Raw genomic sequence first — 25,824 nt, forward strand, 5'->3', positions numbered from 1 at the left:
TTGGACCATTAAATTATTACTAGTGATGGTTAACTAGTAGTATAATACAAAATAAGAATAAAACATACAAAATTTTACTATTTATCAAATTATTAAAAATAAATAATAATAATAATAATAATAATAATAATAATAATAATAATAATAAATTATTCATTAACTTAGACTCAATTATTAGGATAAAATCAGATCGAAGTTTGATTTGGATCAAATATGGGTAAATCAAATTTTGGTTGCTTTTAGTTCGGAGTTTTTCAGTTTGATTACTTTCGATTCAGTTTACTTTTGGTTCGAGTTACTTTTGATTCGAGTTAATTTCAGTCCAATTAAAATTTGAATCGATTTTGATTTGATTTGATTTATTTTGGGTTTTAGATCAAATTTGGGTCATCTTGTTTAAGCACATATCGGATTTTAGTTCAAGTAAATTGATTCGTGTTGTCAGATTCAAATCAAGTTTGTGATCTGTAAATAGAACTCTAATTATTATCATTATTAAACCTAAATGTATGTACCTAACCTGTGGGTACTTCTTAATCCTTTTAATTTTTTCTTTTGTAAAAAGTGGAATTTCCGTTAATTCACCTTATGTGTCTGGTAGCCATGTTTTCACTAATATTTTCAATATGCATTTGACTTCATATTTTAAATTTATATTTGTTTTTATTTAGAAATATAAATATTTATTTATTTATTTTATCATTTCATCGGATGAGTTCTTTTAGGTCATTTTTCTAATTAATTATTAGAACTACTACCTAACATAAATATATATTCATTATCATCACTATCATATTCTATTTCTAATATTAATTCATATAATATTTTATCAAGATTTATTTCCTTTTTTAAACAGATTTCTGGTTTTTGTTCTTCAAGTGTTTTAATCATCTTTTCAACATTCTATCTTTATTAAGACAAGTTGTGCTATATCTCTTTCTTCATCACAATAAAATATTTATAATTTAATATTTTATTCTTAAAACTTTTAATCAACTTATATTTTTAATTTTTCTTTTTAATTCTTCTATTTAAATAAATTTGTTAACATCTAAATTTCCATTCATTCTCTAGAATACTTATGCAATATCTATCATTTAAATTATTTTTCACTTTTTTAGTTACTTTTGTCTATAGATAATATTTAGTGGTTCTTTCTCTAACATAGTTTATTCTATTTCTTATCGAATATATTCCTCTAATCTCTACTCCTGAAAGTCTACCATATTTTTCTAGATAAAATTCATATTTGTTTATGAGAAAAAAAATTAAAAATATAAGTTTGATGATGTATCACTAGCTTGATTCTCTTAATCTTGGTTATCTATATAACTACAAAATTCTATTTTAAAATTTGTTTTACTCCTTTTAGTACATCTTTAAGCATTTGAATTTAATTAATTAATTACTCTTATTCTTATGTTTGATTCTTCTCATCTACAAATAGACTGTAAGACATCACCTTAAAAGGTTTCTACAAAATAATTTAAATTTTTTTCTTTTTGTATAGTTATTGTTGTTTACAACAATTGTCATATATTGTGTCCAACCATCTATGATTTTTTTTTCATAATTTGATATAGAAATATTATAAGATTTCAACATTATAAGAGATTGGTTGTGAAGTTTTTCCTGTTTGGTCACTTTTAACTTCATTAGTGTAGATGTTTTCTGCCTGTTCTCTTATTATTCTAGTAGTATTATGGTCAATATTTTTATTTCGATAAGAAGACCTTAAATAGTCATCTTCAAAAATATCTGGATATATTTTTTTCCTTTTAGATTTGAATATGACTGATCAGTTCCCATAGGTTCTGGAATCTTAATAATTTTTTGTTTCGTTGAAGAATATTTGTTTTCATCAGTTGTATCTGAAGCATTTATAGTTTCTGTTTCTTCTGAAATATTTTCCAAATTACTACTATTGTCTATAGTATCATGACTTTACATATAATGTTAATTAAATAAAGCAAATAATTTTTTTATATTCTTCCTATAAAAATTTCATTAATTTTAAAAATTATACTCTTTCATTTTTTTTCTTCTAATGTTCCTCGAGTATTTTATAAGAGCGAAAATCATGCTTTTGTTGAGGCGTAAACTTTCAAATAAAGTTTCTCCTTCGTACGATGACGTTTTCATTTCTATAATATAAAGAACCAAAGTATCTTGGACGAATGATGCCATAACTTGATGAGTTGGAGGAGTTGTCCACGACAGTTTTTATTTTTGGCCTTTATAGTTTGCCCCCATATGATGCGCTTGTTTTTGCTGGTTTGGTTGTTTTTTCAACTAAGCTTAATTACCAAAACCACTGGCAAAACGTCCAACAACACTAACAAAAGCAAACCACTTCCCTTTCACTGCTATTTCTTTTCATCACCTCAACTTTCGTGGGATCCCAACACTTTTCCCTTTTTTCTTCAGCTCTAATAATTTACGAGAAAAAAAAAAGATAAATTTATCTTCCAATAGATATTTGTATCTCTTGCAACACTCAAATGCAAGAAACAGTACAAGGAGAATTCAGAATCTACATCATCTTGACCGTTTCCTTCATCAGCATCATCACGGGGGGCGTCTTCTTATGCCTTTATATGTTCCAACCCGAGGAGCAATCCATTCCCTGCTATTCGGTCGCCGAGATCGTTCTTGTAGGCATTCCGTGGATATTTTGGATTGCTACTTACATATACAGGGGCATTGCACATTGCTTTTGTGCAAGCAATGGAGGACATGTTCACGGGAAGCATAGCAGCTTAATGAAGAAAAAGTCTCTGAAGGACACGCGGGAAGATCGACGCATTCGTCGGAAAAACAAGGCTCTCCATCAGGAACACCTGATGATGATCAACGCCATGTTCATTTCGGGGATGTTGTCATGGTTGGAAGCAACAGTGAAGAAATTTTGCAGGAAGTGCAACAGTTTTCCAACGGATTTTCTTCGGACGATGATCATACTGCCGCTGCATCTCCCAAAGTCAGAACCATTAGTAGTGTCGGATTCACCCTGAGATTTCCAATTCCCTTTTCTGTTTCCCATACATTTATAACCTTACAGATATTTATAACATTTTTGCCAGAAGGAAAACTTTCTGCAATTCCAGGGCACGGCATAAAATAATGCAGCTCCCTTTAGCATAAAGTATAATGCAATTACTACCTCTTAAACAAAACCTGAAAAGCTTTCAGACATCCAATTATACAACACAAATCCGTGATAAAATAAGACACGAAAAATAACCCGCACAAGATATAATATATATTCTCATCTAAAAATGTACATAACTCGAATTACGACACGTAAAAGTATACGAACAAATGTAGCTTTAAACATCCTAAAAATGAGAACAAAGAAAGCAGATCCATGATTCATATATTGAAATGTCCAGGAGAGTTAAGAAAAGCTAAATTGAACCAAATAAAAAATATATTTTTAAAATGATTTGTTAATAAGATACATTTTCACATAAATAATTTTAACTTTAGTACTCAAATTTAAACAAATACAACAGAATAATAATGTCCACGATTTTAAATAAAAAATATTTAAGAATCATCTATCAACAACTCAATAGACCAGAATTAACAAATAAATAAATAAATGATAAATTCAAACCATAGAAATAATAAAAAAAAACATCTCATACAAGTTTATTTAAAGTTTTTCTATAAACATTTCAGCATTTTTCACATTTGCAAGATACAGAAAAGGTATGAAAGCATGTTCCCGACCGATAGAAAGATTAAAGACATTAAAAGATCATCCTAAGGCGACTTTTGAACCTTGGTAAGAAAACAATTGTACTGCATTTCTACAGCTTATCTCTGCAAGTTCCTCTTTACAAATTTCCAGCAAATTTGCAACATAATCAAGCACCTGAAGTTAAAAACAAGATTCTTAATTTTACAGACAGTGTGCACTGCATACCTCAACATATTTTCTACGGAAATAGGATAAATATAATGCAGACAGGGATAAAAATTGAATATACAACAAGATACAGTCAGAAACTAAATGATGACATCTCGAGCAAATTTAAGCATTTAACTACCAGTATTAGATTTGATAACCAAATCTATCGATGACTCCCTCAACTCATTGAGGTTTCATCTTCAAAGTATTCCTTTCATGACTCACGGCATATCATAAAACTCAAACAAAATAGCATCATGATCTCTCATGCTTCATTTTATCATATATGAACCAGATAGTAACTAATTAAGCTATGAGCATCACATTTATTTTCAATAAGACTAGTATCGATTTTGTAAATTATCTAATACATGGTTTTTCTTTACAAAGTTAAATTATTTAGTCTCTTTTCCTATCGGGGGGGGGCTTTTTCTGTACTACAGAAAACAAAGCAAGAATCTATAAGCCTAAAACAGAAATGCAGTAAGTAGAAGGCATTGTATCATACTAATTGTTATCTTAAACTATTTCCTCTATAATTTGATTTCTTTTTTATTTCCTACAAGAAAATGGGCTGAAAACTAAGCGATTAGGATAAAGATGTAAGCAGCCTACAATTACACAAAAAAGGATACCCTTAAATTGAAGGAGAAAGCATACGTTATGAATGTTTGCCGGATGATTAAGCATATCTTTGGGCAATGAAGACACATCTCTTGATGTAAGAGATTGATTATCAGATGGAATGCTCGTATTTGAAGCAGAATTTCTCCCTTGAGCAAAAAATTCTTGTGGGAGGGAAGGATCTTCATCGACCAAAAATAAAGAGCTTAACTCTGAATTTGGCAGTGCATCTGGTGCATCTGACTCCAATAATATCCTTTCCAAAGGTATCTGCAGGAATTTCAGAAGTAAGAAGATTGTACACTTATACTTTGTCACATGACGACTCAAGTGAATAGAACAATAAACCAGATGAACTAACCGTCTTTAGCATTTTCTTGGCCTTATGCAATTTCATGGTCATGATGTATCCTGAAAATGAAAAATAAGCACCAGATTTGACAAATTCAGGAACCATCTCTGCAGAACCCATGCAAGAATGAAGGAGGAGACCATCTGGGAAAGGCCCAACGTCTCTGAGGATATTAATAACAAGTATTAAGGAGAAACATGTAGTAGCTAGAGCATGTCATACGTAAATCAGTAAACGAGCAGCTAAGATACAAATGTGATAAGAGCACATTCGAAGACACTGACAATGGTAAGTGCCTGATTTCAGAAGACTTGTGCTTGTCTTCGTAATTATTTGTTATCTACCAAATGCCAGATCTTAGAGAAATTGCAGAAAATTGTTTTGGAATGTTCTCCAATATTTTGTTTAAGATAAAATCTTTCAATAAAAATGTAGAGGATGTCATACTTCAATATCTGAAGAAGATCACCATATGCACGAACACAATGGACCGATGCTGGTTTTTTCAACTCTTTTGCAAGCTCTAACTGTTGCCGTAATACTTCAACCTGTAAGGTAGAATTTAAAATTTCAGAAAACTTTTAGGAAATGCCTAGTCTACATGCAATTACATCTAGTAATGGTACCAAAGAAAATGCTCGTTTTTTTCGACTCTTCAGTGAGCTCCAGAAACTTGTAAACATAAGTAGTACAAAATAAATGACAATCGAGATAGCAAGAAACAGTCAGAACCTGATCATTAAAATCAATCCCCCTTCCTTTTGAACCTTTGTCCAGACCAATCTGAAAGGTCCAAAAACATGCTGTTATGAGAGAGGTAGCTTAAATAAACAAAATCATGAAACTAACATAATTACTAAATACCCTTGATTAGATTTATGAAATTAAGTCCAATTAATGCAAAATTAAAGAAATTTACCTCTCCTACAGCTGCAGAAGGAGTGGTCTCAAAGAATTCCTTGAGAGTACTGAACCAATTTGGACTTCTCTGAGCAACATACCTTCAACAGATGAACACAGCAAAAAAATCCCTAAAAAGAGCTTGAAAGGTATATTCAAGTATCTAATTTGGTTTACCAAGGATGAACTACAAAGCAAAGAATAACAGATGAATACTTCTCGCCCATTTCTTTTACCAAATGCCAATCTTTCTACACTTCTCAAGAAAACCCCAAGTTTAATATCAAATGAAATACGAAATTGATTGATACATTCAAAGAAAAATAATTGATGCAAAAGCAAAGCAGCGACCTCGTGAACTCCATTAACAGAAAAATTAAGGACCCCAGAATCCAAAGCGGTGGAGATGAGTTTGGGTGCTTTGTTGAGAATTCTTGGATCTTGAAGGTGGCAATGAGCATCAAATAATTTCATGGCTATTTCTTTCGTCTTTCTTTTCGGTTTTTTTTTTTTTTCTATACGAATTTGTCTTCGATGTTTCCTGGTTTACTGTTTTTCAGTTTTACAAATTTTGCCGCAAAGTTTTTGGCCTTCAAGAACATTTTAGATGAGCTAAAATTACATGTTTGTATCCATTTTTATATTGGTTAATAAAATTACATTTTACGTTTTAGTCATTACAGTTATTGATAAATCACAAAGAGGTCACTTTGTCGATAAGGGAAACTTTCCTATTAACATTTTTTTTAATTATAAATATGAAAAGAATTATAGAAAAAACCATTCATTTTAGATCTAACGTCAACTGCAATATTTTAATATTTTTTTATCACAAATAAAGTGGACTCTGTGATTAGAGAATTATTCTTACTATTTGGGGATTGAGATTCCAGCACTATAAATATTAGAGAAGTGAGTATTTAATGTTAAAAGGTTGAAAATTTATTTTTAAATAGATATTATATTTTAATTACTCCAAATTAATAAAAAAAATTATTTTAATCCATTTGTAAAGTATACCATTAACGATATTTTCCCTTTGATTCCAAATATAAATAACAAAATAGACATAAATTTTATAAAAATTAAAAGTGATGGTAGTTGAGTGGATAAAAATGACTTTTTAAATTTTTCAAAGCTATAATTAAAAAAATTATTAAACGATTAAATTTAAGTTTCATTTTATAATCTAGAAGTCAAATTGCATATTAATCTTTTTGAGTGTATCATAACATTTAATATAATGGAAATAGACTGATTATTTTATGATTTATTGATAATTTTAGTGATGAAAATATATTTTTGAAACTTTAGGTATCGAATCAAAAAACTTATCCAAATTTGAATGATCATTTTATATAAGAACCTTTGAATTATGTTTCGATTTTTCATGGACAGTAATTCAACAAAGGCGATATCCACATTGATTTAGCTTCTAATATTTTCCTTGTTTTTTTAGAAAACTTTAAATAAAAAAACATAATTTATTCTGATCTTTTGTCATCAAATTTTAAAGTGTAAACTATAATAATAGTCCCATTGTTATGCTGAATTTAGTCACCGATTCAAAAATTAAGTGTGTTTAATCCATTACATTATTGATACGCTTGTTTTAAGTCATTCGACCGTTAACTTCCGTTAACCCACTGAAAGAAGTCTGAGTTGAAAATAAAAAAACTAAAAAAATCAACATGTCACATTCTTCTTCTTCTTCTATAATAATATTTAATAAATAAAACATGTATGGTTGGAGTGATGGAAAATATAGTCCCATTGTTTTGGGTATGCTGAATTTAGTCATCTATTCAAAAATTAAGTGTGTTTGATCTATTACATTTTTGGTAGTTCGGTTTAAGTCATTCAACCGTTAACCCATTAAAAGAAGTTTGGATTGAAAAAAAAAATCAACTTGTCACCTTTTTCTTTGTTGTGGAATTCAGGTTAATTTCCACCAATAATAACAAATTCACCTGGAAAACTATTATCTAGGTGACTAGTGTGAAAACGATTGTACTAAAATTCACCCCAAGGTAGATTTCCAGAAAAGAGTGGAGGGGTCACAATGGTCCCTCTTAAAACCCACTCTCCTTAGACAGAACTACCAAGACAAGTAATTTTAATAGGACAATAATTAACAACAACTATATCCGACAATAGCTATTAAATATACATAAAAGAGAACACCAAAATTTAACGAGGTTAAGCCAAAATTATGCCTACGTCCTCGAACACTACTAAAATAATATTTCACTAATAGAGGAAATATTACAAAGAGAGAGAAAGAGTACAAATAACCTTTAATATAGAAGAAGGCTTATATTTGTAAGATGCTAAACTAAGGAGAATGAGGGCTCTATTTATAACAAAAGAATTTCCCCTCCTCCTTATACAAAACCAATGTGGGATTCAAAATTTGCCAAAAAACTAACAAATCTCCACCTTGGCAAATTCCACACACATCTCTCAAAAATCCAATCTTCAGTAGTGTCTGCAAATTCATCTTTCAATTTGTAACAATATTGACCAAGTCTAAACAATATTTAAACTTGACCGCAGTTACCACTTTTGTCAACATATCAGCAGGATTCTCAGTGGTCCGAATCTTTTGGAATATGACTCCACCTTCTTCTAAAATCTCTCGTACAAAGTGATATCGAACATCGATGTGCTTCTTCCTTGCATGGTAAACTTGGTTCTTTGTTAAATGAATAGCACTCTGACTGTCACAGTGCACTTTGATGTGCTTCTGTTCCATTCCCAATTCACCAAGCAAACCTTAAAGCCAAATTGCCTCCTTCACAACCTCTGTAACCGCCATATACTCTACCTCTATAGTAGACAAAGCCATTGTTGACTGTAAGGTGGACTTCCAACTGACTGGTGCTTTTGCAAATGTAAACGCATAACCAGTAGTTGATCAACGCTTGTCCAAATCACCCGCATAGTCTGAATCACAATACCCAACTACACACTAACCATCTTGTTTGTCCTGCTGAAAGACCAAACCAACATCTACGGTGTTCATAATATACCACAGAATCCATTTCATAGCTTGCCAATGCTACTTTCCAGGATCATGCATATGCATGCTCATAACCTTAATTACCTGTGAAATATCGAGTCTCGTACACACCATTACATACATCAAGCTACCAACATCACTTGCATACGGAACCTTTGACATGTATTTCCGTTCTGCATCATCCTTAGGTGACATGGATGCACCGAGCTTGAAATGAGGAGCAAGAGGTGGACTAACTGGTTTTGACTTCTCATTCATGCCAAAATGTTTTAGTACCTTCCTCATATATTCTTTCTGAGACAAACAAAGCCTCCTTAATTTCTTATCCCTTTATATCTCCATGCCTAGAATCTTATTCGCTTCACCAAGATCCTTCATCTCAAACTCCTTGTTTAATTGAGTCTTTAGTTTCGCAATTTTTGTCTAACTCCTGGAAGCTATTAGCATATCATCAACATAAAGAAGAAGATATATATATGATCCATCTTGTAGCTTGCGTAAATACACACAATGATCATATTTGCTTCTTGTGTACTTCTGCCCTATCATAAACTTGTCAAATCGCTTGCACCACTGCCTTGGAGATTGCTTCAATCCGTACAACAATATTTCTAATTTGCACACCATCTCTTCTTTTTCAGCAACTTTGAATCCATCTGGCTGAGTCATATAGATTTCCTCATCCAAGTCTCCATGTAAAAATGCAGTTTTTACATCCATCTGATCTAGTTCCAAATCCAACTGCGCTACCAAAGCCAACAAAATTCTAATGAAGGAATGTTTTACAATTAGAGAAAATACTTCATTATAATCAACTCCCTCCATTTGAGCGTAGCCTTTAGCCACCAATCTTGCTTTGTAGCGGATGTTATTCTTATCAGGAAATCCATCTTTCTTTGCACATACCCACTTGCACCCAATTGCCTTCTTTCCCTTCGAAAGACTAGCTAGTTTCCACGTCTAATTCTTTTGAAGGGATTGCATTTCTTCATTCATGGCGATCCTCCACTTTTTATGTTCTGAACTTTGGACTGCTTCATTAAAAGTGGCAGGAACGTCATAAATTGCAATTGGTGATGCAAAAGAGACCATATAGCATAACGAGCAGGTTGTCTAATGGTCCTCTTTCCCTTTCTGAGTACAATTGATTCATGTTGCTGTGGAGGTTCTTGGGTCTGAACCTCTTCTTCATTTGACTCTTCTTCTACCATAGGAGAGTCAACATCAGTTTCTTTACTGGCTGGGACAATTCTGCTTCCTTCAAACTCCACCTGTTTGGGAGTTCCATCTGTCTGCTCCAACTTTTCTGAAGTCACCTTTCTCAACATGGTAGAGTCATCAAAGGTAACATCCCTGCTGAAGATTATTTTCTTTGTTTCTGGACACCAAAGACGATAGCCTTTCACACCAGAGGTGATCTCCATAAAGATCGCCTTCTTTGCTCTTGAATCCATCTTTGACTCCTTAACATGGTAATATGCAGTGGAACCAAACACATGTAAGGAATCATAAGCTGTAGCAGGTTCTGCAAACCATTTCTCTAATGGTGTTTTACCACCAATAGCAGTCGATGGTAAGCAGATGATAAGGTGACAAGCATAGACCAAAGCCTCAGCCCAAAATTCTTTGCCTAACCCAGCATTAGACAACATACACCGAACCTTCTCCACTAATGTTCGGTTCATATGCTCTGCCACCCCATTCTGTTATGGTGTATATCTGAAAGTGAAGTGGCTGACAATACCTTTTCTTCACAGACTTTCAGAAATGGATCATTTTTGTACTCTCCACCATTGTCTGTACGGAGACGTTTGATTTTTATGCTTGTTTGAGTCTCCACCATCTTTTTCCATTTAAGTAAAAATCCTAGCACCTCATCCTTTGTCTTCATTGTATACACCCAAACTCTCCAGGAAAAATCATCAACAAAGGTGACATTATAGTGTGTTCCTACCAATGAAGTTGTCTTAGAAGGCCCCCGTACATCTGAATGAACATAATCCAAAATACATTTAGTATCATGGATTGCTGTTCCAAATTTCACCATCGTCTTTTTCCCTTTGATGCAATGCTCACAAAAAACTAATTTGCAAGCCCGAGTACCCTTCAATAATCCTTGATCTATCAGCAATTTCAAGGATTTTTCACCAACATGCCCCAAGCGCATATGCCATAACCTGGTTGATTCTGACTCATGTTCATCAGTAGAAGCTGTCACTGCTGCTGTCCTAACAATTGTACTACCCAGAAAGTAATACACATTGTTTCTTTTCCGGATTCCCTTCATTATCACCAGTGCACCAGAGATAATCCTCATAATCCCATCTTTTACCCTCATTTCTAAACCTTTTGACTCTAAGGTTCCCACAGAGATGAGATTTCTCATTAAATCTGGTACATAATGGACACCTGTTAAGGTTCTGATTGATCCATCCTGATTCCTCAAGCGAATTGAACCAATCCCAAGTGTGTCAAGAGGGGAATTATTTGTTTTGTAGACAATTCCACCTTTTAGTTCTTTAAAATCAAAGAACCATTCTCTATTGAGGGTCATATGGTGGCTATAAGCTGAATCTAATAGCCATGAATTAGAACAGTTGGTTGATGGCGTAGCAACGAATGTGAAATCTGAAGCAGCGAATGCGAAATCTGAATCTGCATCATCATACTCGACCACATTTGACTCTAAGACAGCCTTTCCCTTTTCAGGTTTGACTTTATTCTTTAGCATGAGACATTCTTTCTTCCAATTCCCTTTTTCTCGACAAAAGTCACATTCATCTTTGCTTAATCTGGTCTTTGACTTCGATCTTCATCTCCTTCCTTTATTCTGACTCTTCGAACGACCTCTAATAACAAGAGCTTCTGCTTCGACACTTGTGTTTTCTTGTTTGTCTTTCTTTCTCAATTCATAACTATACAAGGCAGTTGTTACTTCACTGAGAGATGCATCAAACTTCCCATGAAGTAGAGTAGTTTCAAGATACTCAAACTCATCAAGAAGTGATCCTATCAACACCAGAGTCAGATCTTCGTCTTCAAAAGTCACGTCCATATTCATCAGATCAGTCACCAGCTGATTAAAGCTAGTAATGTGATCATTCATAGTGGTACATGGTACATAGTTGAAGCGGAACAATCTCTTTTTCATGTAGAGCTAGTTCTGACTGCTTTTCTTCAAATATTTCTCCTCCAGTGCCTTCCACAATTTACTTGTAGAAGTTTCCTTAGAAAATACATACTTATTTTCTCTAGAAAGACACGATCGAATATTATCACATGTCAATATATTGATCATCTTCCATTCTTTCTCCTCAACATCATCTGGTTTATCTCCTTCAATAGCAATGTCTAGACCTTGCTGAAATAGGGCATCTAGAACCTCACTTTTCCACATGCCGAAATGATCGGTGCCATTAAAAATCTCCACTGCAAATCTAACTTTTGTCACAACATTTCTTGCCAAAATTGAAGATGAAGAAGCTGTTGACGATGATGTGGATGTTTTTGTGTCGTCTGCCAATTCTGCTACATATTCTATTTAATAGCTGTCAATGCAGAATGTCAATTAGCCCAAGGAAATTTTCTTTTGATGTGGAAGATCAGCCTAAGCCGCAACCACAGAGCATACTAAAATAAACCAAGAGCTCTGATGTCAATTGTTGTGAAATTCAGGTTAATTTCCACCAATAATAACAAATTCACCTTGAAAACTATTATCTAGGTGACTAGTGTGAAAACGATTGTACTAAAAATCACCCCAAGGTAGATTCCCAGGAAAGAGTGGAGGGGTAACAATTGTCCCTCTTAAAACCCACTCTCCTTAGATAGAACTACCAAGACAAATAATTTTAATAGGATAATAATTAACAACAACTATACCATACAATAGCTATTAAATAGACATAAAAGAGAAAACCAAAATTTAACGAGGTTAGGCCAAAATTATGCCTACGTCCTCGAACACTACTAAAATAATATTTCACTAATAGAAGAAATATTACAAAGAGAGAGAAAGAGTACAAATAGCCTTTAATATAGAAGAAGACTTATATTTGTGGGATGTTAAACTAAGGAGGATGAGTGCTTTATTTATAACAAAACAATTTCCCCTCCTCCTTATACAAAACCAATGTGGGATTCAAAATTTGCCAAAAAACCAACATTATTCTTCTTCATCATCATCATCATCATCTTCTTCTTCTTCTTCTATAATAACTGGTCCATAGTCTTTTCGAATGATATTTAATAAATAAAACATCATTTGCAAAGTCATCAGCTTCGTCTCTTATGCTTTCTCTCTGCATCTATCATCAATCTGTCACTCTAAATTTCATCATATTCGGGTCGAGTTGAGCATGCTCCACTCCTTTTCCCGAGTCAACATAAAGCTCAAGTTTTTTGTTCAACCCAAACCCAGGCCGCCCGGTGGCGCTCTATTCTCTTCCGCCGTTACTCGTGATCAAATCTCAGTCACTACTATTTCCACTAAGCTCCTCCATAATTGCACTTCTCTTGCCCAATCCAAAGTCATCCATCAACAACTACTTGTCCAAGGCCTCTACTAAGATTTCACTACCATCCTCATTTGCGATTACCTCACTTATGACACTTTTATCTGGAATCAAAGTTCGCAATTTCACACAATGATGACAAAGCATGAAAGACGACACCCGAGGATAGCACGTTCGAACGATGCACCCTCGTTAATGATCGAACTATCACTCAAGATTGTTACTGGATCAATCTATTACTATTTTTCTGAGATCGAACTAGTAGTCATTGTCGGATTATTGATCTAAATTATTTGATTGCTAATATTCATCCTATTGATCTGTATTCACTTATTAATGTTGGAAAGTATAACAAAAAAATAAAAGATAAAAACCCCATATCGTTGCATGTTGAATTGATTACCGTTTGGAGACCATATTTGTATTCATTAAGATTATTTTTTGGGCATGGGTTCTCGAATGTGAACCATGATGTGGAAGGATTACCGTTAGTGACGCCTAGTGTTCTTGAACTAAGTAGTTTTCAATCTTTTGGGAAGCGATTGAAAGGAAAAAAAGGAAAAAATAATTAATATATATAAGGGTAAACTATAGGATGATTTGATGTCAATGGCGATAACTTGGTTTATCTTCCTGCTGCTGTTAATAATGTTCAAACTTTTAGATTGTGTGCCTATTTAAGAAGAAGAAGAAGACTTGTTGATGAACTCGAGTTATTTCCCACACAAACAAACGTAGTTTTAAAATTGATCTAAATTGTTAAGATCAAAACTACCAAAATTGCAAAGTAGACAAACCTATCAAAGTATTGAATACTGAAACACAATATAAAAACCCAATAAAGAACAATAATGGAGAGAACACGTCAAATTTACGAGGTTCAACAAAAATATCGTCTACTCCTCGGGTATCACCAACGGATGATAACTTCACTATCGACAAAATATTACAACAAATGAAATTTCTTAGAATTCCCAAATATTACAAAGTGGGAGAATAAAGAAAAGAAATGAGAGAGAGATTTTTTTATACTTTAAAGTGAAATTGTTTTGGTCTATTTATAGTTGAGCTTCAAGGATCAACTTGCAAATAACCTAATAGTTTAAAGACTAAATAATAATTTTCCCATTAACACAAGTTTCCAACTTACCAACTTGAATCAACTTGTAACATTTGGTATCCATCATAGCCACTTGTCAACATGAACATTTGATTCATTTAATTTGCATTCTTCTTTGACCAAGATGGTTGCCATATTTTAATTTTTGATGGTTGCAAAGTTGAACTTGAATTCATGTCAATTTTGACTACCACTTGGACTTTATCAAGTTGTAGGCTTGTAAAATTACAAGCCACACATAACAAATCTCCACATTGGCTTGAAATTATCAAGCTTGTTCAACCTCTTCAACTCCCCAAACCCAATGAAGCTATCATTATCCAGTGTCTCTAATTGCGCTCACAAGCGTCGTATACCTGAAGGTTCTTCTAAATTTCAGGATGTTGATCAAGTTCAAATAATGATTGAACTTGATTATTGTTATCACCTTGGTCATCATATCTGCAGGATTTTCTACTGTCGTAATTTTTTTGAAGTAGAATATTTCATTCTTCAAAGATCTCACGCACAAAATTATATCTCACATCGATATGCTTAGTCCTTGAATAGTAGACTTGATTTTTTCCCCTAAGTGAATACCTCTCTGATTGACACAATAAAGACTAATGTGACTTTGAATAACTCTCAAGTCCTCCATCAACCCGTTAAGCCAAATTGCTTCATTTACAGCCTCTGAAATCGCCATATACTCTGCCTTTAGAGTAGACAAAGCCACCATAGATTGTAAAGTAGACTTCCAACTCATTGGGACTTTATCAAGAGTAAATAAATACCCAGTAGTTGATCGACAGTTATCCAAATTACCAGTATAGTCAGAATCAACATATCCAACCACCAACTGACCAAGTACTTCATCATGTGCAAAAACTAAACCAACATCCACAATTTGTTGGAGATACCTTAGGATCCATTTCACAGCTTGCTAATGTCCTTTTTCAGAATTATGCATGTACTTGCTCATAACTCTAACTACTTGTGAAATGTCAGGACGCGTACACACCATTGCATATAGAACTTTTGCCATATATTCTCGTTCTTCATTAGTTTTAAGAGACAACTCGGAACTAAGTTTGAAATAAGAAGTAAATGAGATACTTGCATGTTTGGTTTTTTTATTCATGTCAAAACATTGTAATATGTTTTTTCAGATATTGCTTTTAAGTCAAACAAAGCTTGCCTCTCTATCTATCTTTGCTTATCTACATACTAAATATTTTCTTGGCCTCACCTAAATCTTTCATCTCAAACTCATGATTCAACTGAGCCTTTAATTTGTCTATTTCATTTTGAATCTTCGAAGCGATCAACATATCACCAATATATAAGAGGAGATAAATGAAAGATCCATCTTGTAGCTTTTACAAATACACGAAATGATCGTATTTGCTTCTGGTGTACTTATGCCTCCTCATAAAGATATTGAATCTCTTGTATCACCGTCTTGGAGATTGTTTCAATCCATATAGCAATTTGCTTAACTTACAAACCTATTTCTCATAATCACCATCTTTGTATCATTTGGTTAAGTCATATAGATCTCCTCTGGTAAATCACCATGCAATAAATTTGTCATTACATCAAATTCAACTGTGTTACCAAGGTCAACAATATTCTAATGGAAAAATACTTTACAATAGGGGAAAATACTTCATTGTAGTCAATTCCCTCCTGATACATGCCCCAGAGTCCAGAATACATGCTTCTTTGGACTAATGTTTCTACTCGAACCTATTAGAAGAACAAAGTCTCGAAGATTCAAAGCATATCTATTCGGTAAGAATAATGTGAATGAATCATTAAACGATTCTTATATTGCTCCCTTTAATGTTTCAGATTCGAGGTCGAATCTTTTTGAAGAAAGGGAGGATGATACATGCATCACAAGGCTCACATCAAAGGAAGAAGTAATAACTCTTCCAAATGATCCACTCGTCCAAGCATTGGAAAAGAAGACCAGAACAATAGCAGACTTGAGACGACTTTTTGAATAGGATCCTGATCTTATTTGGTCAACATGTCTTCTGGACATACAACTGTCTGTCTCTTTTCTTTTCAACGGTTCTTGAATCGCATCAATCCGATATCGGGAACTCAAGATATGACCATTTTACTGAAGATGGTGCATGCAGGAAATCCTATACGGGATTAATACGTTATTTTGTAAATATTACGAATTTTCAATATTTATATTGATTATTTGTAATATAATTTAATATAGGATGATTAATTATCTTTTAGGATCAGATTTATTATTTTATTAGGAATTAAGGTTGGGTTAAAACAATATTTTTAGTTATTATTATTTTATTAGGAATTAGAGTTAAAACATGTTTAGTTTATTATTATTTTATTCTTTAGTTATTTAGGACCTTTAGAATTCAGCCCCTATATAAAGGAGGCTTCATTCAACTTTGTAATTCAAGATTTCTTTGATTAATAATACAACGAGAGTTCGTTTTTGCAAGTGTTGATTGCCTTGTGCCTTCGAAGCTTCTTCTCCTTGAGTTCTTTCAAGTTCTTGTGAGGGAGATTAATCTTCACACTCCAATTTGCCTTTTCATCGCGACTATGAGGGTTGGTTAGAGCCATATTATCGTGTTTGCCTTTTCATTGAGACTAGGAGGGTTCGATAGGACATTATCCATTGATTTTCCACATATCCATCCACGTCATCAATCATCTTTATCGTTCACCTTCATAAGGGATATCTTTTGATTTCTTGGTTATCTTATTTTATTTGCAATTCATTTATCTTTTCTTTATCTTGTTTTAATCTTACTTTTATCTTGTTTCCAGCACCAAAAAGAAACCCTATCTATTGCCGCCACCTTCCCGATTCATCCCTTATCGTTCTTCATCGAGTCTAGATCTTTTCTAGGTTTGATTCTTCAACAAGAGCAACGTTCATTAACCCGCCACCGCTTCCCTATCAATTGGTATCAGATTTGGGCCGATTCTTGGAAAGAAACAAGCAATCTTGCCTGTTCTTGCACACAAAACCGTCAAGGTACCCCAACGGAGCTAGTTCACAAAAGATTCAGCGTTTCAGGTTCTTTTTATTTAATTTTAATTTAGATTTAAATCCTTCTTGTTAGTTTGCTATTTTTTTTTCAAAAAAACAAAAAAAAAACAAAAAAAGGCAAGAAAAAAGGCAAAAAAAGCCAAAAAAAGCCAAAATTTCAAAAAAAATTGTAAACGAATGTATTTAGGGCTGATTTTATCCATATATCATATTCATTCTAATATTAATCCCCAGTCCAAATTTCACCCCAATCAGAGTTCATTGGAGCCTTCAAATACATCATTCAAGTTTCATTGGCAGATTCGGTTTAGAATCTTGTCGAATTTCTTGAAAATTTTACAGGAGAAATTTCATGGTGAAAATTTCCAGATTGAATATTCATATATTGAAGATACTTCAAACAAAAAATCAGAATTTTTGGAGATCAACAACACCTTCGAACAAAGCGATCAAGAAAACCAGATTGTTTGAGGACTCACCGTTCAACAGAGTATACTGGATACTACTGAAGGTATTTGGTTCTGAAATTTTACAGGTGGTTTCTTGACGCATCAAAAGACATTCAAGAATTTTTCCAGAATTTTTTGACACCGGTAACCTCCTCAAAAACGTTTCTCAAATTGATCAAGCGTTTTCCAGGTTTCTGGGTTGGTTCTTTTTTTTCTTTGACTCTTAGTGCTTTAAGTTCTTTTGTTTTTTCTTTTTATTGTTCTTGTGCATTATCTAACACATTATCTTTCTTGTGTTAGTAGGACTAAAGATTTTGCATACTTCTTCCTTCTTTGCATTCTCGTTCTCTTGGAGTCTAACCCTTGTTTGGCCTCTTAGAACTTTTAAGTTTTTTCTTATCGCCTTTGCTAGTAATCAAACTCCGATACGAACTGTGGAAGAGTACTTGGTAAAGTGAGTTTTAAAGAGTACAAGATCAGCTTACTTGCCTCTCGTTGTGTTACTTTCTTGGAGTGACTTGTGAGGTTTCTTGCTTTGTTGAATTTTCTTCCTTTTATTTTTATTTTACTTTAAAATTTTCTTTTGAGTGTTATGATTTCAGGATGGGCGACAATAACAACAAGACACTTACGGCTATCTTAGCCACACTTACCCGACTCACGACTCAAGTTGAAAGATTTGATGAAATCGTGAGAGAACGACAAAAACCACAACTGGATCTACCAAACCAGAATCCAAGACCTAACAATGTTGAACTTTTGGTACTCAGGCGAGAACAACCACGTTTTCAAGTACCCGAACTCTTTGCAAAACCAAAGTTCACGATCCCGTCTTTCAAAGGAGACAATGATCCAGACAGGTACATCGAATGGGAAGGAAAAGTTGATCTCATGTTCGCATACCATGACTGCCCCCAAGCTAAACAAGTTCACCTCATAACCACACAATTCGAAGGATATGCTCGAACTTGGTGGATGCAAACAAGGAAAAAGATCCAGAACTTCCAAATTCCAACAATCACTTCTTGGACCGACCTCAAACAAACCATGAGAAACCGATTCCTACCGACACATTATACACGAGAAGTTAAACAACGACTACACCGACTTCGACAAGGTAGAAGTTCAGTTGAAGATTACTACAAGGAGATGCAATCCTTACTCAATAGGGCTAACATAACCGAAAAAGAAGAAGTCACCGTGTCAAGATTCTTCGTCGGCTTAAACTCAAACATCACTGATCTTCTTGATCTACAAGGGTACGAAAACCTTGATGATACACTAAAGAAAGCAATGACAATCGAAGCACAAATCCGAAGGAGATCTTGATTCAGTGAACATTACCAAGGTACTTCAACCTCTTACCAAGGTAATCCTTCAAATCCTTCCTCATCTTCTACTCCATCTTCTCTGAAAAAGCCAAGAGATGACAAACCTGACAAGGAGAAAGAATGACCAGCAAAGAATGACACACTTCCAGCCCCTAAAGATCAAATGATAATTTGTGAGGAGGTAGGGAAAACAAAAAAAGAAAAAGCTGAGAAAGAGGCAAAAGAAAAAGAGGTCACTAGTTACAAAAGCCAAAAGAATAATGATCATGGGAGGTGAGTGAACCTAATTGTGAGAAGAAAAGAGTGACTCAAAATCTACGTGTGAGCACAAAAGAATTGAGATAGAACATTCTTTACAAACAACCTTTTATCCTTGTTCGCTTTAGAGAATCAATTGTTTCGATTTCTAACATTAACAAGGATTTGCCTAGTGTGTTTTCATCTTTGTTACAGGATTTTCGAGAAGCGTTAGGTGATCCACCTGACGAATTACTACTGGAAAAAAGGAAAACAACACCAAACCAATCTAATTCAAGGTTCCATCATACCTCGTCAAACATACAATCTTGAAGAAACCAAAGAGTTAGATTTGTTACAAAAAGGCTACATCCAGGAAAGCCTTAGTCATGACGTCATCTTAATGACGAAACATGACTTGAAAAACTCCACATGCTTTATAGTTCATGCACAGGGAATCCATATAAATGATGAGAAATTAAAAGCAACACGAGACTGGCCCACACCATCTTCCATCGCCAAGAGTTGTCGAATAGTGCTAGGTGACCCTCCTGACGGGTTACCACCTGAAAGCCCTAATCACTATGTCATATCAATGAAGAGTCACGATTTACGGGATTCCAAAGGTAAGTATTTTATTACTCATTTTAATTACATTGTAACGTACTTCTTCTCCTTTTTACAAGGTAAGGCTCGTGAAGTTGTCATCCATACTAAACACAACTCCTTTAAGTGCGTAACAGACCGAGGTAAGCAAAACACAGTAGACGATGCACTACCACGAAGGTATACTCTTACCTATCAAACGCATACTACTATTCCGAGAATTGAACATATCAAAGATGTATATCACAATAACTCGGATATTTCTGATAATTCTACCCATACTTTTAAAAGTGCTTCTAATGAGCTTTATCTTGTATATGAGTTTTCCTTGCCAACTAAACAGGTTTTACAGTCCACAAATCTCCTCCCGAGAATTCTTAATTCATGAACCACACTTAGGAGACTTAAGGGATTACTTTAACAAACCAGTTGACATGGTTTTTAAACACTCATTCTCGTCACACAAGAATAAAACCATGGAGAAATTATCTGAAGCAATCATACAGAAAGCCAACAGAGGTCGACGCCATGTTGAATTTCAACCAAAACATCATATTACAAGACTTGTATGCAAAAGAGGATTTCAAGACTACAAGAAATCAGTTCCTATAAAGAAGAAACCTCGACTAAAATGCATAAAGACATATCACATTGATCCTGGTAAATGTTTCACAAGTTTTCCGTTCAACACATCTAATTCTCTTTCTTTTGGATTTTTAGATTCGAGGACGAATCCTTTTGAGGAGTGGGGGAATGATACATGCACCAGAGTCCAGAATACATGCTTCTTTGGACTAATGTTTCTACTCGAACCTATTAGAAGAACAAAGTCTCGAAGATTCAAAGCATATCTATTCGGTAAGAATAGTGTGAATGAATCATTAAATTATTCTAATATTGCTCCCTTTAATGTTTCAGATTCGAGGTCGAATCTTTTTTGAAGAAAGGGAGGATGATACATGCATCACAAGGCTCACATCAAAGGAAGAAGTAATAACTCTTCCAAATGATCCACTCGTCCAAGCATTGGAAAAGAAGACCAGAACAATAGCATACTTGAGACGACTTTTTGAATGGGATCCTGATCTTATTTGGTCAACATGTCTTCTGGACATACAACTGTCTGTCTCTTATCTTTTCAACGGTTCTTTAATCGCATCAATCCGATATCGGGAACTCAGGATATGACCATTTTACTGAAGATGGTGCATGCAGGAAATCCTATACGGGATTAATACGTTATTTTGTAAATATTACGAATTTTCAATATTTATATTGATTATTTGTAATATAATTTAATATAGGATGATTAATTATCTTTTAGGATCAGATTTATTATTTTATTAGGAATTAATGTTGGGTTAAAACAATATTTTTAGTTATTATTATTTTATTAGGAATTAGAGTTAAAACATGTTTAGTTTATTATTATTTTATTCTTTAGTTATTTAGGACCTTTAGAATTCAGCCCCTATATAAAGGAGGCTTCATTCAACTTTGTAATTCAAGATTTCTTTGATTAATAATACAACGAGAGTTCGTTTTTGCAAGTGCTGATTGCCTTGTGCCTTCGAAGCTTCTTCTCCTTGAGTTCTTTCAAGTTCTTGTGAGGGAGATTAATCTTCACACTCCAATTTGCCTTTTCATCGCGACTAGGAGGGTTGGTTAGAGCCATATTATCTTGTTTGCCTTTTCATTGCGACTAGGAGGGCTCGATAGGACATTATCCATCGATTTTCCACATATCCATCCACGTCATCAATCATCTTTATCGTTCACCTTCATAAGGGAGATCTTTTGATTTCTTGGTTATCTTATTTTATTTGCAATTCATTTATCTTTTCTTTATCTTGTTTTAATCTTACTTTTATCTTGTTTCCAGCACCAAAAAAAAACCCTATCTATTGCCGCCACCTTCTCGATTCATCCCTTATCGTTCTGCATCGAGTCTAGATCTTTTCTAGGTTTGATTCTTCAACAAGAGCAACGTTCATTAACCCGCCACCGCTTCCCTATCACCTCCTTTTGAATGTAGCCTTTAGCTACCAACCTTGCCTTTTAGTGAATATCTTTCTTTCCAAGAGATTCATCTTTATTTGCAAATACCCACTTGCATCCAATTACTCTTTTACCATTCGGTAATTGTGTCAGCTTCCAAGTGTTATTCTTTTGGAGAGATTACGTTTCTTCATCAATGACACTTTTTCACTTGTCACTTTCTAAGCTTTGTATTGCTTCTTGGTAAGTGATGGGGATATCATCATCAACTATTGGAAGATCATAGGCCATCATATTAGAAAATCGAGCAGGTCTATGAATTTCTCTCCTTGGCCTTCTAACTACAAGTGGTTATGATGTCTCTAATGGTTCTTGGGTTTGAACATCTTCATCTCTTATTCTTCTATTGGAGTTTAAGAACCAGTTGCATTAACTTCCGGGATCATCGTCTATTGAAACTCCACATATTTTAGATTATGCTACACCTTATGCGGAGTACTACTTGTTTGAACAACTTCATTTATTACATTTTTTACTATAGAAAATTAATTAAAGGTAACATATATGCTACAAATTTTCTTATTAGTGTCTACACACCATAGACAGAATCTCTTCACTCCATGGATGATTCCCAAAAAGATAACATTCTTTTCTCTCGAATCAAGCTTTTATTCGTTCACATGATATTAAGCAGTGGATCTAAAAGCATGTAAGGAATCATAATTTGTAGTAGGTTTTCCAAACCATACATCTAATTGTGTTTTTCCTCCTATCGTCGATGGAAGATGATTGATGAGATGGCCAGCATATGTCACACCCTAAGCCCAAAATGCTTGACCTAACCTAGCATTAGATAGCATACATCGAACTTTTTCCAATAATGTTCAATTCATATGTTATGTCACTCCATTTGTTATGGTTTAATTCTAATAGTAAAGTGTCGAACAATGTCATGCGATTGGGAAACATCAAAGAATTGATCACTTATATATTCCCCTCCATTGTCTATCCTAAGATGTTTGATCTTTCTACCAATCTGGTTATCGATCATATTTTTTTATTTAAGGAAAATTTGGAGCACTTCACCTTTAAACTTTATTGGATACACCAAAACTCTTCTAGAAAAGTTGTCTACAAAAGTTACAAAATAATGTATTCCTCTCAAAGACAATGTCTTGATAGGACCCTATACATCTGATTGAATATAATCTAAAATACCTTTCTTATTATGGATTGTGGTGCCAAACTTCACTCCTTTTTGCTTTTCCAGAACACAATGCTTGTAAAAGTTCAATTTACAAGCCTTTGCACCTTTCAACAACCTTTTATTTTCCATAATTTACAAATATTTCTCTCCAGTATGTCCCAACCGCATATGCCACAACTGAGTTGTGTCCAAATTATCGCCACCAGAAGCTACTGCAACTGCTCCAATAATTTTATTACCTTGGTAATAATACAAATTAATTTTCCTGATGCCCTTCATTATCACAAGTGCAACAGATGTGACTTTTAAAACTTCATCTCTCATAGTGACAACTGAGCCTTTGGATTCCAAAACTCCCTATGAAATGAGATTTTAATTCAAATTGGGCACGTACTGGACATCATTTAGAACTCTTGTTGATTCATCTTAATTCTGCAATTGAATTGAACATAGCCCAGTAGTTTTACAGGCATTATCATTTCTCATATAAACAACTCCTACATTTTGTTATACTAAATCGGAGAACCACTCCTGATTAGGGGACATATGATAGGTGTAACCTGAGTCTAATATCCACTCATCTGAATGGAATGTTGATGATGAAGAAACCAATGATATGTTAGATTCATTGGTATCATGCTTTGTAATACATGCATCTGGAACAATTTTTCCTTTCTTCTTCACCTTCGAGGAATCATTCTTCCAATGGCCTTTCTCATGAAAAAAGGCACACTCATCTTTTCCCAATCTGGAATTTGACTTTGATCTCCCTATCCTCTTTGGAATTTTGCTTTTCGAGACACCTCTTGCCACTATGGCCTCCGATGCTTTGTACTTGCTCTCCTTCTTAGTTTTCTTCCTTAGCTCATAACTATACAAAGCAGCAGTTACATATTTAAGGGTAACTTGATCTTACCATGAAGTAAAGTTGTCTCAAGGTGTTCAAATTTATCTGGAAGAGATGAAAACAATATTAAAGCCAAATCTTCATCTTTGAAGGTTTCATCCATGCCTAATAAATCTACCATTAGTTCATTCATATTGGTGCTAGTTGATAATCTAATATAAACAATCTTTTCTTCATGTGGAGACAATTCTAAGAGATTTTCTTTAGGAATTTTTCCTCCAATTCTTTCTACAACTTACTTGCAGAAGTCTCATTCTTGTAGACATGATTCTGCTCCCTAGAAAGACAAGATCGAATCGTAATGTACTCTAAATGATTGATTGATCCCATTCTTTCTCCTCTACATCTGTGAGTTTTTCTTCATCAATGGAGATGTCTAGACCTTGTTGGAGTAAAGTGTCTAACACATTGCCTTGCCACATGTCGAAATGGTCGGATCCATCGAACAACTCAATCGAGAAGCTTGCATTTGTCATCACCCTCCTCATCATTCTGGATGAAGAGCTTGATGTCTCAATTGATCTGTATTTTGTCATTTCAATGCCAACAAATAATATTCAACTGCACAAACTTGATATTTTCAACAACAAGACCATCAGGATAACGTAAACTGAAGTTGTGATACCATTATTGGCGAACCCAAGTTATTTCTCACACGAACGTAGTTTCAAAATTGATCTAAAATGTCAAGGTCAAAACTACCAAAATTGCACAGCGGACAAGCTCGTCAAACTATTAAATATTGAAAAACAATAGAAAAACCAATAAAGAATAATAATGGAGAGAACACACCAAATTTACGAGGTTCAACGAAAATATTGTCTACTCCTCGAGAACCACCAACGGATGATAACTTCACTATCGGTAAAATATTAAAACAAATGGAATTTCTTAGAATTCCTAAAATATTACAAAGTGGGAGGAGAATGAAAAAAAACAAATGGGAGAGATAACTTTTTTGGGGTACTTTCAAATGAAAGTGCTTAGGCCAATTTATAATTGAGCTTCAAGGATCAACTAGCAAATAATCTAATAGTTTAAAAACTAAATAATAATTTTCCCATAACACAAGTTGCCAACTTGAATCAACTTGTAACATTTGGTATCCATCATAGCCACTTGTCAGCATGAACTTTTGATGCATTTAATTTGCATCCTTCTTTGACCAAGATAGTTGTCATGTTTTAATCTTTGACAGTTGCAAAGTTGAACTTGAATTCATGCTAATTTTTATTATCACTTGGACTTTATCAAGTTGTAGGCTTGTGAAATTACAAGCCACACATAACAAATGTAACATAGATTTTTTTTAAAATTTTTAATTGCAACATAATACTTTCGTTAAAAGATTAACTGGAGTGAATGATTGATTGACTAAAATCGAACATATTAAAACGTAAAAGACCAAACACACTTAATTTTTAAATCAGTGACTAAAATCGATCAGACAAAAAACAAAGGGAATTATTCGTATAGTTTACCTAATTGTATCGTTAAAATATGTTGATATGACTCTTTTAAGTTATGTTTTTAAAATTTTCAGACTAATTAATAATCATTGGTCTCTTTTAATCTTTAATATCATTGTTTGTTATTGTTCCTATCAAGAATGGGTCGAG

General features: G+C 33.8%; 1 protein-coding gene across 1 annotated transcript; it reads right to left on the reverse strand.

Annotated features, from left to right (window-relative positions):
• Positions 1–3,633: 3,633 nt before the first annotated feature.
• On the reverse strand, positions 3,634–23,640 carry LOC120133609 (uncharacterized metal-dependent hydrolase YabD-like). The gene is made up of 11 exons (XM_039150163.1): positions 23,632–23,640; positions 9,817–9,822; positions 6,144–6,297; positions 5,970–6,043; positions 5,812–5,893; positions 5,625–5,675; positions 5,340–5,440; positions 4,902–5,055; positions 4,577–4,810; positions 3,752–3,880; positions 3,634–3,684 (listed from the first exon to the last, which is right to left on the reverse strand). The coding sequence occupies exons 3-10, from the start codon at positions 6,264–6,266 to the stop codon at positions 3,764–3,766; spliced, it is 936 nt and encodes a 311-aa protein (XP_039006094.1). The 5' UTR covers positions 6,267–6,297; positions 9,817–9,822; positions 23,632–23,640; the 3' UTR covers positions 3,634–3,684; positions 3,752–3,763.
• Between the last annotated feature and the right edge of the window lie 2,184 nt (positions 23,641–25,824).

Source organism: Hibiscus syriacus, unplaced genomic scaffold, assembly GCF_006381635.1.
Source record: "Hibiscus syriacus cultivar Baekdansim isolate YM2019G1 unplaced genomic scaffold, ASM638163v2 tig00110584_pilon, whole genome shotgun sequence".
NCBI lineage: Eukaryota > Viridiplantae > Streptophyta > Magnoliopsida > Malvales > Malvaceae > Hibiscus > Hibiscus syriacus.

What these genes read in the sequence shown, in the direction of transcription:
- LOC120133609 (XM_039150163.1), bottom strand. Translation starts at nt 6,266, where the DNA reads ATGAAATTATTTGATGCTCATTGCCACCTTCAAGATCCAAGAATTCTC. An exon ending in TGCTTTGTAGTTCATCCTTG is followed by an intron (nt 5,894 to 5,969) that starts GTAAACCAAATT and finishes CATCTGTTGAAG; the next exon opens with GTATGTTGCTCAGAGAAGTC. An exon ending in CCAAGAAAATGCTAAAGACG is followed by an intron (nt 4,811 to 4,901) that starts GTTAGTTCATCT and finishes AAATTCCTGCAG; the next exon opens with ATACCTTTGGAAAGGATATT.